Source organism: Ictalurus furcatus, chromosome 15 (assembly GCF_023375685.1).
Source record: "Ictalurus furcatus strain D&B chromosome 15, Billie_1.0, whole genome shotgun sequence".
Classification (NCBI taxonomy): domain Eukaryota; kingdom Metazoa; phylum Chordata; class Actinopteri; order Siluriformes; family Ictaluridae; genus Ictalurus; species Ictalurus furcatus.
In genome coordinates, this window is record NC_071269.1 from 10,718,075 (window position 1) to 10,730,574 (window position 12,500).

At 39.9% G+C, this 12,500-nt stretch overlaps 1 protein-coding gene across 1 annotated transcript in view; it reads right to left on the reverse strand.

Moving 5' to 3' along the window:
• Positions 1-12,500, reverse strand: part of plxnb1a (plexin b1a) — a 65,786-nt gene that overhangs the window by 17,332 nt on the left and 35,954 nt on the right. The window contains exons 3-14 of the mRNA XM_053643206.1: positions 10,484-11,597; positions 9,367-9,549; positions 6,215-6,343; positions 5,989-6,089; positions 5,765-5,897; positions 5,440-5,596; positions 3,926-4,034; positions 1,993-2,101; positions 1,123-1,743; positions 605-739; positions 164-494; positions 1-13 (exon numbers count right to left, since the gene is read on the reverse strand). The exon at positions 1-13 is cut by the window's left edge and continues 154 nt beyond it. Of these exons, the coding sequence (XP_053499181.1) occupies positions 1-13; positions 164-494; positions 605-739; positions 1,123-1,743; positions 1,993-2,101; positions 3,926-4,034; positions 5,440-5,596; positions 5,765-5,897; positions 5,989-6,089; positions 6,215-6,343; positions 9,367-9,549; positions 10,484-11,597 (3,135 nt within the window). The remainder of the gene's footprint in view (positions 14-163; positions 495-604; positions 740-1,122; positions 1,744-1,992; positions 2,102-3,925; positions 4,035-5,439; positions 5,597-5,764; positions 5,898-5,988; positions 6,090-6,214; positions 6,344-9,366; positions 9,550-10,483; positions 11,598-12,500) is intronic.

The window sequence follows — 12,500 nt, forward strand, 5'->3', positions numbered from 1 at the left end:
TTATACAGCTTCACTGAGAACCAAACACAAGCCTTAGTACATACACACACAACAACTGAATCGTATTTAACTCATGGAGAGAAGTCTTAGTTGACATTGCATTATGGTCATGTGTAGCACACTGAGTAATATCTTCTCGAGACCCTGTTAACGTCACTCTTACCATGCAAGCCCTGAGGACTGTCGATCCGAAAAGAGCCTCGTCTCCTCACTGTGATCGCTGCATTGTATTCTTCAACAGCCACTGAGTAGGAATACTGAAACACACACGCACACACTTTCAGACTTTGACGTAATGAGTAATCCATACATGCGAAATAGTAATGTAATGAGATGAGTGTGCTGGTGAGAACTGTACGAAAGACCTGGTGAAGCTGACACGTGATATAGAACAGGAAAGGCTGTGAGTCATTCCTTTCGACAAATGCAGCCACTACCACGGACCTGCCCTCCATGGCCAACACGCACTCATAATCCATCCTGAGATCCTCATCCTGAGAGCATACAACCACACACACACACACACACACACACACAAGATAAGTTCCACATTATTATGAATCTCAGCACAATGTTTGAGATTCACATTTTTTTCTTGGTTTACCTGGTAGAGGTGCAGGTTGCGTCCTACCAGTGTAATCTGCCTCGCAACGTTTACAGGTAGGAGAGCGGAACCTTGAACTCTCTCCACACATGGGCAGGTGTAGGACGCTTCACTCAGCAGTGAGCCCTCATCATCCTGTGCAAACACAACCAGAATGCATCACAGAATAAATGAAAGAAAAGAAAGGTGTCTACACAAAGCTGCATCTTACATTCAAAATAATAGAATAAAAGACTGTTCTGCTGAAACAGTCAAAAAATAGCAGTCCCTCTCTCTGCTGGAAAGCTTTTTTTTAAATCAGGTTGCAATGGAAAAGAAGGGAAAAGCTATTTACTAGAGCCATAATAATAAACCAAAGAAAGAACCTCATACACTTTAAATGTGTTCATATGTCAAATGATATCAATGGCTGTTCACTAGCACTAGCAAACGTGGACAGATTTCAGAATTGTGGTTAATTTTGGATTTGCTTAGTCTCGGCTCATGTTAATCGAAGCAGCCAGAGGATACCGACTCACCAGGGTGGAAAAGTCAGCTGGATCAGACTGGTAGTCCACTTCTGAAGAGTAAGGAAAACTGGGTGACACATGCGCTGTCTTTCCGTCCCCAGATAGAGGAGAAGCCGAAGACACTGATGACCCAATTTCAAGAGATGCTTTTCCATCATCAGTCTCCCCAAACCAAAGGTACACCCCAGCAGTAGAGGAGGTAGGATTTGCTTTATCTGACAGTCCCGCATCCAGAGTAGCCATTCTTAGAGTGGGAACTGTGACCAAGCCTGCAGCTGATCCTTTATGGGACAGATCGCCCATGTCTTCACCATTGCCACCAGGAGTCAGTACTGACACATGTACCTTCTCTCCACCTACTATGCTGTCTTTATGTAGAACCAGGGCTTCATCAACTATAGTTATTGCCTGTTGGGTTGGGGAAGGCATGGTATGCTGGAAATTGTTCTGCAGATTGGTGAAGGTTTTCACAGCTGTTCTAGTTATTGCAGTTGTCTCTGGCATGCTGGGAGGTATCGCCAAAGGAGTAGACATGGCTATAACTTTGGCTGGAGCAGATGCTTTGATTGACTCTGTAGTAAATTTATCAAAGTCTTTTGTTGCTGAGAGAACAGAGGTCGATAGTTTGAACTTGTGGTTGTAAAAATGAGGAGGAAAAAGCACAATAGGGAGATGAGCGATTAATGAGATATAAGCAGACAGACATTTGTATTTATAATAATAATAAATGTATAATATATATTTACATTTATATAACATAATATAAACAAAAAAGCAAATGTTTGCTAAAGTTTACAAGTGAGCCAAACAAAACTAGTAGATTTTCAGAGCACTATATTGGGACTAACCGGAACTACTGTATTTCAGTCATTAACTTACATGCTGATTATAAATGATCACGCCTTGGTCGCATGTGGCCTTGTGAGAGCAAATGTGCTGGTGAACGCACCAGTTACATCTCCAGCGACTAGTCACACACCCTATACATCTGCATAGTGAGAACATACATAGAGAAAAAAGAGAAAATTAACTTGTGTTAAGACAGGGGCGAAATGATATCCAATACCCCAAGCAGGAAGACAACCCATTTTCATAAAGCCCAAAGAGACTCATACTACTTGGCAAACATTAAATTACAGAAATTCAAGCCTATTACTTCCCGGACATTAATGCTCAAATCAAGGCAACCGGAGTGGTACCTGAAGAATCAGTGCATGTTTGCTGGGAACTACTGGTTGAGGATGAGAAAGCAGGAAAGAAATATAGTGTCTTGCCTCGAGGAGGAATGTACAAGGCAGCTGCTATATCATCAGAGAGACATCTGTCATTGAGATGTGACCGGGTCAGATTCTCTAATACTCTCACTGCCCTGACATTCTCAAATCCCTGACCTTCTACTACTATATGCCCAGAGTAATAAAAAAAGTGAAAGCTTCCACGACAATAAAAAATGTCAACAAATATATGTTGAGAGTAAATTCACTAAACAAAGGTTCTCAGGTCCACAGTGTCATTCAAGCACTTCAGCTCTTTTTATCTCGGGCATTATGTTCTCTAAGACTCCACAACTGAAAAACTCAGAACCACCAAAGTCACTGCATCTGTATGTCATACTATAACCATTTTTTTGTTGTTGTAACTGAACAATTTCTTTATATATTGCTTTTCAAATAGTCATAGTTATTTTCCAGTTTGTGTAAGTCTATACTTTCTATACTGCATAACAAAAGAGGCCAAAAGCTACACCAGCAATATTCTTTGCTACCTCTATGTCAGGAGAACAGTAAACACTCCTGAGACATTGTTACTCATCCAGTCATAATGATGCTTTCTTCTGATTAATAATATAATAAGGGGTTAATGTGGTGACAGCATGCAGGATCAGAACACTTTTATTATATGTGAGCTGAGCTCTGGTGCTGTAATTTGATCGAAATGTAAATCATTTCCAGTACAAACTTTATGAAACATGAAATGTGATAAATCACATTAACAGACAACCCATAGACAGCTCAAAGCTAGACCAATGCTCTCAATTCTTTTTTCATTTTTTTTATTTAAGTAAAGAAGTACACTTCAAATCATTACGCAAATCAGTTCAATATGGCTCAATATTTGAATACCCTATTTATTTATGATCAAATACAGTAAGTAATTATAATTATACATGCACTTCCTAAACATTCAGATAGAGAGACTATCCTACTTTGCATAGCCACATGAAAGTATTAACACTGAGACTGCTAGCTAAATGAAATCACATGAAGACCTATTGTATGTTAATAGATTTATATTAAATTTGATAAGCAATTTGATGCACATATAAGGGTCAGGCAAAATAGATAGATAGATAATTTTAGACACTTAAATGCACTCTGAGGGCATACTCGCAAATCCAGGAAGTTATATAACAGTAAAGATTTGCTGATCACAATCTTAATTCAGCGTGAAATCAGATTTGGAGTTAGAGAATTGAGTTTGGAGTTAAGAGTTGAGAGGGATGTGGATAGCCAGAGGAAACTATTAACTGACTCAGAAGACGTGTGGCTTGCTGGTATAAAATTTGTACTGTATTATTTACTGAAAACTTAAGGTCTGTTCGTTACAGTAAATTGTAGGTCAGAACAGAGGACAGAACTAAAGATATCAAAAACTTGCTGTAATCAATTGTTCCAGTCCCTGAGTATAACCTTACAATCGCAAACCCAAACTCATCTAATGCTAGCCGTAGGAGCAGGTTTAGCATATTTGTAATATGTAATATCTAAGAGCCTTTGTTTATTTGTAATAACCCAAGGATTGAGGAACTTACGGCATGGTGCCTGAGAGATGCTGCACAAGAGAACAGTCGTAGAATGTAAAGTCCTGAACTGCCACAGTCACATTCAAGAAGCGCAGAGACAGAGTGACAGACACTGAATCTGTCAGGAGAGATAAGTAACTAGTAAACACAAATAGTCCTTGTTACAAATAAAGCTTTCTTGTGGCTGAACGGCCTTACTATTATTTTCCAACTGCATTACTGAAATCAAATCTTAGTGCAATATGTCTTTGGGAAAATAACTGAGGGACTGCCTGAAGACATTTAATGTAAGTCTTGGAAGATTTGATCTCTTGAGCAGGTCAGTCATGTTTTGAGGGACATTTTATGATCAATTTGTATAAAAAACTGACTGCTATCAGTTTCCATTAAAATAGAAAAAAGCCCCGGGCTCCTACGTGATACAACAGAAGAGATTTTGCCATCCGTGGCCGAAAGCCCAAGAAAGCTAAGTTTGCCGTTCTCTCTCGGCGGAAATGATGGTATTACTCTCTCAATCAGAGCGATACTGGCCAATCGTCAGTGTCTAGACAGCAATTAGCAATTTCTTCAGAATGTGTTCAGCTTCCTGTGAAATAGCATGGGCACCAGTTTCAAAAGGTGTGGTGGCTGACTTCATGTGTTTCTGAGGAAGCACATGCTAGCTTTCACCCTTATCAGTTGGTGTTATAGGGGAGAACTAGCAAGTGGGCGGGAATTGGCAAATGACCAAACTGGGAAAAAAAGAGAAAAAAAAGAAAGAAAAAGCACTTGGCAATACTGTTCAACTACATACACTATACAGCCAAAAGTTTGCTGAAGCTGGACCATCACTCCCATATGTGGGTTTTCCCCAAATTGGTGCTACAAATTTGGAAGCACACAATTGAATTGGATGTCTTTGTTTGCTGTAGCATACAATTTCTCTTCACTGGAACTATCTTCCAGCATGGCAATGACCCTGTGCACAAAGCGAAGTCTGTGAAGACATGGTTTGCCAAGACTGGAGAGGAAAAATTTGAGTGGCCCGCACAGAGCCCTGACCTCAACCCCACTGAACACCAACTGCACCCCAGGACTCCTCACCCAACATCAGTGTCTGACCTCACTAATGCTCTTGTGGCTCAATGAGCAAATCCCCACAGCCACGCTCCAAAATATAGAGGAAAGTCTTCCCAGAAGAGTGGAGGTTATTATAACAGCAAAGGGAGGACTAAATCTGGAATGGGGCGTTCAAAAAGCATGTATGAGTGCTGTGGTCAGGTGTCCCCAAATCTTTGGCCATATGGTGTATCTTGTGGCAAATGAACTATATTGGAATGACTAAGAAGGAATATATAGTAACTATGATTTCTACACCTTAATTTTTTAACAGACAAAAATAATTTGAACATGAAGTAGTGACTATAAGTAGGACTGTTGATCTATGTATGATCTATGGATCTGCGGTGTGAATCCTACTACATCCATCCTCATTGCTACTGCTGAATGTAGCAAACCAGAACTGTGATGACTGCGTGTCCTACCCTGTCCATGAGGTACAGGAGGCACCATGTGGGCTGGAGGAGTGAAGCAAGTGACTGTAATTTCCTGAACAATCACAGCGCTTTGTATCTCATCAAAGAAACATGAGTATGCCTCCCCCTCAGAGAGACTGGGCAAGCCTGGTATATCGAGTGCCACCTACAGAGACGGAATGAGCGCTATAATTATAATTATGAATAAGTGCTTTCATATTATTGTTTCATTTGTCATTTTATCAATATGATCAAATCCAGGATATTAAGGTTTCACTCTGTGTTAGCATACAGTTAATAAGAGAAATTATGTCTTGTTTGCACAAACGCATACATTTTTCTGTTCTCCGAGGCTGATGTTGGACTGGGTCACTGACTCCACCTTCAGACACTTCTGCCCCATGTCAAAACTCCAAAGCCAATGGCCTTCCCTCGAGCCACGACTACAGTCAGACCGCAAGCCACACCTATGAGAAAACAAAGAAAGAAACTCCAGTTTCTTCAAATTAGTATACAATCAAAAGTAATTTTCATTACTGAGAATGGTTTGATACACACTTGCCCTCCAGGACACACCAGCCACAATAAGGATCCCGAGCTGTAAGACAGGACTGGCAATTTATGTGTTTCTCACACTCCGCCACAGGCCTTTTCTCTACCTGCACACATTAATACAGACCGAACACACAGAGCTGAACTAACACATCATGCTTTTCCATGTTTTTAAAAAAGATTTTTACTATTTATATATTGTCTAGTGCGCTAGATGGGCTAAAGGACTCACAATATTGCTGGTCATAATGTAGAGGTGTCTCTGGGAAGAGTCAAGTTGCAGGTCTCTGTTAATAGCTGAACCTGGCTGGATGGGAAGACTGGAGTAGCTCTTCACTTCTCTGGAGCTCCCCAAAAATACCTAGCGATGACACATCAGAACAAAAAGAAGTAATACATCGAAACTCTGAAAGCATAAAGAAGCACTTCCTGAAGCAGCTAACCAGCTATTAATATGTGGTCCAACCCACAGCAAAATATCCTAACTGCTAAACAGTACACACTTAAAATCTTACATTTAAAAACTTATATAACTACACAAAGTGTCTTTTGGGCTTTCCGAGCATTATCCTCTGCCAAGAAGTCCGGAGAAACTCTAAGGAGAACGGCAACAGAATACATCCGTGAAAGGTCCTTAATGCCTCTTGAATCACATCAAGAGTGGAGTGGATTTCAGAAAATCAGATTACTGGCCTGAGAATCCCATCAGCAAAGCAGGTGACACTGCTAAGAGTGTCAGACACCTCATTCTAAAGAGCTGCACCGACGCTTGCATACTCAGGTTAGGCAGCTTTAACTGGATTAGCATCGACTAACTGCCAGTTACGGTATGCTGTGGGAAAAATCATACAGACTTACGGTACAGATCTGTGTAAGACTGACTAAGACAATAGGTGTGTTTGTGCGGGATTTGGAGAATTTTGTATAAAGCACGTGTAAGTGTGTATATGTCTCATTAGTGTGTGCCTGTGTATCTACTGTATTTAAAGGGAAACTCCACCTCGAATGACTTGCATAATAATCATTAATCAACAATGTCCAATATTTATTTTGTAATGAAATTCTGAGTTGACTTTTTAAGTTTAAACTACTTTCAGCAACTTGGTCTATTTTAACTCTGGCTTTTATGCTTCCTGCATTACCTACAAGGCTATTCGACTGACTGAACAGCAGTCCTGCTGATAGTGGTGCCAGTGGGAGTTCTCGCTTCCTCTCTACTTAAAAAAAGTGATGCAGCAGCACTTTAGTCCTTTAGTCTGTCCAGCTCTCTTACTGCCCCATCTGTACACTCTGCTCAACCAGATCATCGTGAATCTCATCTTGTAGATCATCGTCTGCTGTAACGCAATGCAACTCTACCTTATAGCTACAGGAATTTTGAGTTCAACTTTTGCTCCACTACTCTACACTGGACTAATATATCATTGACCATAGCTGGAAAATGATGAATGAGAGAAGAAGCACTTGCTCTTTTAGTTTTAGGAGCTAAAACCTGACTGTTATCCCTTATATCTGAGTTTTCAAGGAAATAACAAAAATACAGCATCAAATTAGCACCAGAATAATTAAGCACATCACAATTATTTGAATATTAACGTTTTTTTCTAAGTGGAATCTTCTTTAATTCCAGCTATAATAAGGGGGCTTCTGTTAAACTGCACACAGGCCATTAATCTAAGACCAAGCAGGATTCATTGGAAAATAATTAACTGTATTATGAATGCTTATTCCTGTCTGATTATATAATTATATACTAAGGTTAAAATGTATTATTTAAGTCTGATGTACATGATTATACATCCTGGAAAATAGCTTGGAAACCCTCAAATTGTAGAGCCATGGCAACAAACTCTGCACAGTAGCTTATCACCATGTTCAAGCCCTGCATGTTCATCTTGCTGAAACAGAGAACAATACCTATCTACAGTCCCCTCCGAAACTACTGGAAAGGCATGGCCAATTTATTTGCTTGTGTTGTACACCAAAGAAATTTGGGTTTGAGATCAAATGATGGATATGAAATGAGAGTTTAGGATTTCAGCTTTTATTTCCTGGTATTAACATCTAGGTCTGTTAAACAACATAAAACATAGAACCTTTTGTATCAAACCATGCAATTTCTAGGTGAGCAAAATTATAGGAACAGATAAGACTTGAACTAAATTAAAGAAAATAACACTTAATAATTGGTCGCATATCCCTTGCTTGCAATAACTGAATCAAGCCTATGACTCATTGACGTCACCAAATCTTTGGTTTCTTCATTGTGATGCTTGTAGTGTGTTTTGGATCATTGTCTTGCTGCATGACAAAGTTCCTCCTGATTAATTTGGATGCATTTCTCTTTAAATTGGAAGACAGAATGTTCCTGTAAACTTCTGAATTCATTCTGCTGCTGCCATCATATGTTACATTATCAATAAAGATTAGTGAACCTGTTCCAGAAGCAGCCATGCAAGCCCAGGCCATGACACTACCTCCACCATGTTCCACAGGTGAGCTTGTATGTTTTGGATCATGAGCAGATCTTTTCTTTCTCCGCACGTTGGACTTTCCTTCACTTTGGTAAAGGTTAATCTTGATTCCAGAAATTTTGTGGCCCAATTTTGTGAATTCCAATCTGGTTTTTTCAATTCTTACTGCTGATGAGAGGTTCGCATCTTGTGGTATGGCCTCTAAATTTCTGCACTTGAAGTCGTCTTTGAACGGTGAATTGTGATGATGTGGAGATTGTTGGTGATATCACCGACTGTTGTTTTTGGGGGTTTCTTCACAATGTTTCTGTCATCAGCTGTTGTTATTTTCCTTGGCCGACACATTCGATGTATGTTGCTCAGCATTATAAATTGTATCAGCTAAGCCCAATGTTTGTGCAATGCCTCTGATTGATTTTTTCTCTTTTCTCAGCTTCAAAATTGCTTGCTTTTCTCTGATAGATAACTCTCTGATCTTCATGTTGGCTTATCCTTTTTTTTTTAACAACAAATGCAGTTTTTACAGGTGAAACTGAAGGCTAAAACCAAGAGTAGATGTTCAGAGCTATTTATTGTTTAAACAGGCAATCTAACAGGACATACCTGGGTAACAAGAAACACCAATATTTTTGCTCGCCTAAAAATTGGGTGCTCTAATACAAATGTGCTATGTTCTACACAACTACATATAAAAACCAGGATATAAAAGCTTAAACTCTCTTCTAATATTCATCTTTTGATCTCAAACTCAAATGTCTTCAGTCTGCAGCAAAAACAAAAAATTGACCTTCTCGTTTCAGTAATTTCAGAGGGGACCGTTGCTACTATAACATACTACAATTATCTGGCCAAAATCTTGCTGGCCACTTGGCTTGTAGTTGTAACTTTATGCAGACTCCCCATTAGTTACCTTGTGTAAATTTCCCTTGGAATCTCCCAGAAAAGCAATAGAGTGTCCCTCTCTCACACTGACAGCCACAGCAGTGAAACGAGCAGAAGGACTCTCCAAAACTGCTTCAGCTTCCACTGGCTCCTGGCTGGCCATTGGACTTGGGGTGTGGTCTGAGCCGCAAGGATAGGTAGTGAGGGTGTCCTAGAGAGGGTGAGAGTAGTAATAAAAAAAGTAGTCCTCTTACACATAAGCCACCGTCATGCAATATCTAATGCTGGATTGTTTCATCTTCATCCTCCCATTTTACCATATATATCAAGGCTATTTTCCTTTCTATACTCTTCGCCCAAATAAACAGAATTAGCTGAGATCAGATTAAATAATTTAATAACTAATTTTGCATTCTTTGAATCAAGTCCACCAACTGTAGATTGCAGAAAAAGACCAAGATTAGATACACCGTAAAGTCACCTGTGGTTTAATCAGGACCTAAATTTAAATATTATTCCACTGCTTTTGTGTGCATGAATAGAAATGGGTACAAAAGCTATTTCTGTTACTGCTCTGCCTCTATTTTTGCTTTCAGGTCATATCTTTTGCAATATTAATGCCTAAAACAAGTCCCCCAATTGAAGTAACCTGAGTTGTAGCAAACCTCGATGGGCTTGAAAAAGGCACTCAAGATCAGATCTGATATGGGTGTCATGCAACTGCCAGGTTAGTCTAAACTTTGGAGTATACCTACTCTATCCATGTCAAACAGCATAAACATCACTCATTTAACTGGTGATTTAATGTTATGTCTTGGATACAAAACAATAGATCTACTTAGATCATGTCAGATGGCAACAATACAAGCCAGAGATCTGGCTATCATTTTTCAGTCAGTATAAATAGGTTACATTATATCAAACCACTTGATATGATAATTTACTATTGTTTTAGGGGTGAAGATACTTCTACAATATACAATATGTATCATGATATATAGGTTTGCTGTACTGTTGCATAAGAAAATAGGAAAACTAATTTATTTATATATCCAGCTTTTGGATGGAAGTCAGTGACTCTGAATACAGTCCATGTACCTTTACTGACATTTAGAAAATTTTATTTAAAAAAAAAAAGTTCTCACCGTGGGCAAATTGGCACAGCTGGATTTGACCTCATACTCTATATATGCCACCCTGCTGCCCTCTCTCTGGCCAACTTGTGTGTAACACAGGTCTCGTGTGCCATCAATCCAGCGGTCAATTTCATCCAGAGTGTAAACGCAAAGTGCTGATTCCTCGCTCGGCTTGCTGGCCCCATTCAACGATGTGGAAAACACCGCCATCAGGACCTGCTTATCATCCACCTCTCCACCCACTTGTGCTCCCTGGAGGAGGTTGTAATTTTTCCCTGTTAAATGAGAGTGGCACGCTAGTGGAACTTCGATGTAGGAATAGTACGCATGATCATCCAGGCACATCCGTGCAATGTATGTTCTATAGTCTCGAGATGTAGCCTTGAGGTTGCGTCTGAAGAATAAGAAGTAGACATGGCTGTGTCGTGCAAAGCTTAGTATAAAATTGTGGTCATACTCTGATAGGCGGCCGGCTACACCAAGTTTTGCTGTCTCCTCATAGGAGAAGATGGGCTCAGAGGAAAGCTGGCGGGTGGAGATCGGTGGTAGGCTACCCCTTCCAACGTAGCCCCTTCCCACGTATAGCAAGGGTGGAGCCCCATCTCTCGGACTTGCCACAAGTCCAATGGTGGAGACGGTTGGGTCATTGGCGGCCACGTACTGAGTGTCCATTGGCCTTTCGGCAGAGAACAAAACTTGGCTGACGTTAGCAAGGCTGCGCTTCTGGCATGTGCCCTGGTGGACACTGCCGCATGTAATAAGCGTGAGGGAATAGGGCTCCACCAGCAGCAGCTTGTTGTGGTTATTCACTAACCGGGCATGTGGGCAGTTCTCTGGAGTTACAGGAGGGAAGCAATCCTTACTGTCTCTCATAGGACCCATCATCTCTTCGACCTCTAGACGCAAGTGGTCCAATCCAGACAGCTGGTAAAGCCGATCCTGTGCGCCAATGTACACCGTGCCCACAGTAGGGTCAGGGTGCAGGGCCAGGTGTTGGAACACAGTGTCATTAGAAGAGAAGCGTGGATAGCGGCAACATACCAATGGGCTTTCCAGAATGCCCAGAATGAGGGAAGAAAGCAGGGTGGAGACAAGCGCCATCCCACAATGCACTGCAAATGTACTAAACACAAAAACATAAGAAGAACAAGAAATCACTAATAGTAGCACAAATACTTGTGGTGGTACTGCTCTACAGAATATATTAAGAACCTTAATATGTAATAGAATATTAATATGTAATAATGGACAGTTACATCTATACAGTAATGTAGAACACATGAGTTTGACTACATTTCTGCACCAATAGCATACAACTAGCATATTATTGATTTGTTTTTGCATGCTGCACTTAAAATGTAGAGTTATATTGCAACCATAATAATACACAGCTGAATCTCACTGCTTGCTTCAATAATAATGGCTTGCAGAGTATGTTGTTAATAGGTTATTTAAAAAAAAAAAAAAAAAGAGATACATCACCACACCAATTAACTAAGGTGACACAATCATACTTTAGTACCGTGCAAAAGTCTGATGCACCCTTCATTTCTATACACAGTACTGTGCAAAAGTTTTAGGCACATGCAAAGAAAAGCTGTTGCGCAAAGATGCCTTCAAAATAATGAACTTAAATGTTTCTACATAAAAAACAACATAAACAGCAGTAAACAGTAGTAAATGAAACAAAGTCAATATTTAGTGTGACAAAAAAATAAAAAAGAGTAGTCTCCAGTACAATTAGTGCAGTTTTATAAGGAAATTATCTGGGAAGTTTTATTGAGCATCTTGCAGAATCAGCCACAGTTCTTCTGGAGACTTTGACTGTCAGTTTGTATTTTTGCGGCAAAACCCAGCAGCCTTCACTATGTTTTTTTTCTGGGAATCTAAAATGTTTTTTTGTACTGACCTGATAAGGTAGAAGTCATAAAATAAACGTCTATAACAAAGCTTGTACAAAAAAAATAGGGTGCCTAAAACGTTTGCACAGTCCTGTATATGTTGTACTAATTGCCATTTAATGCCT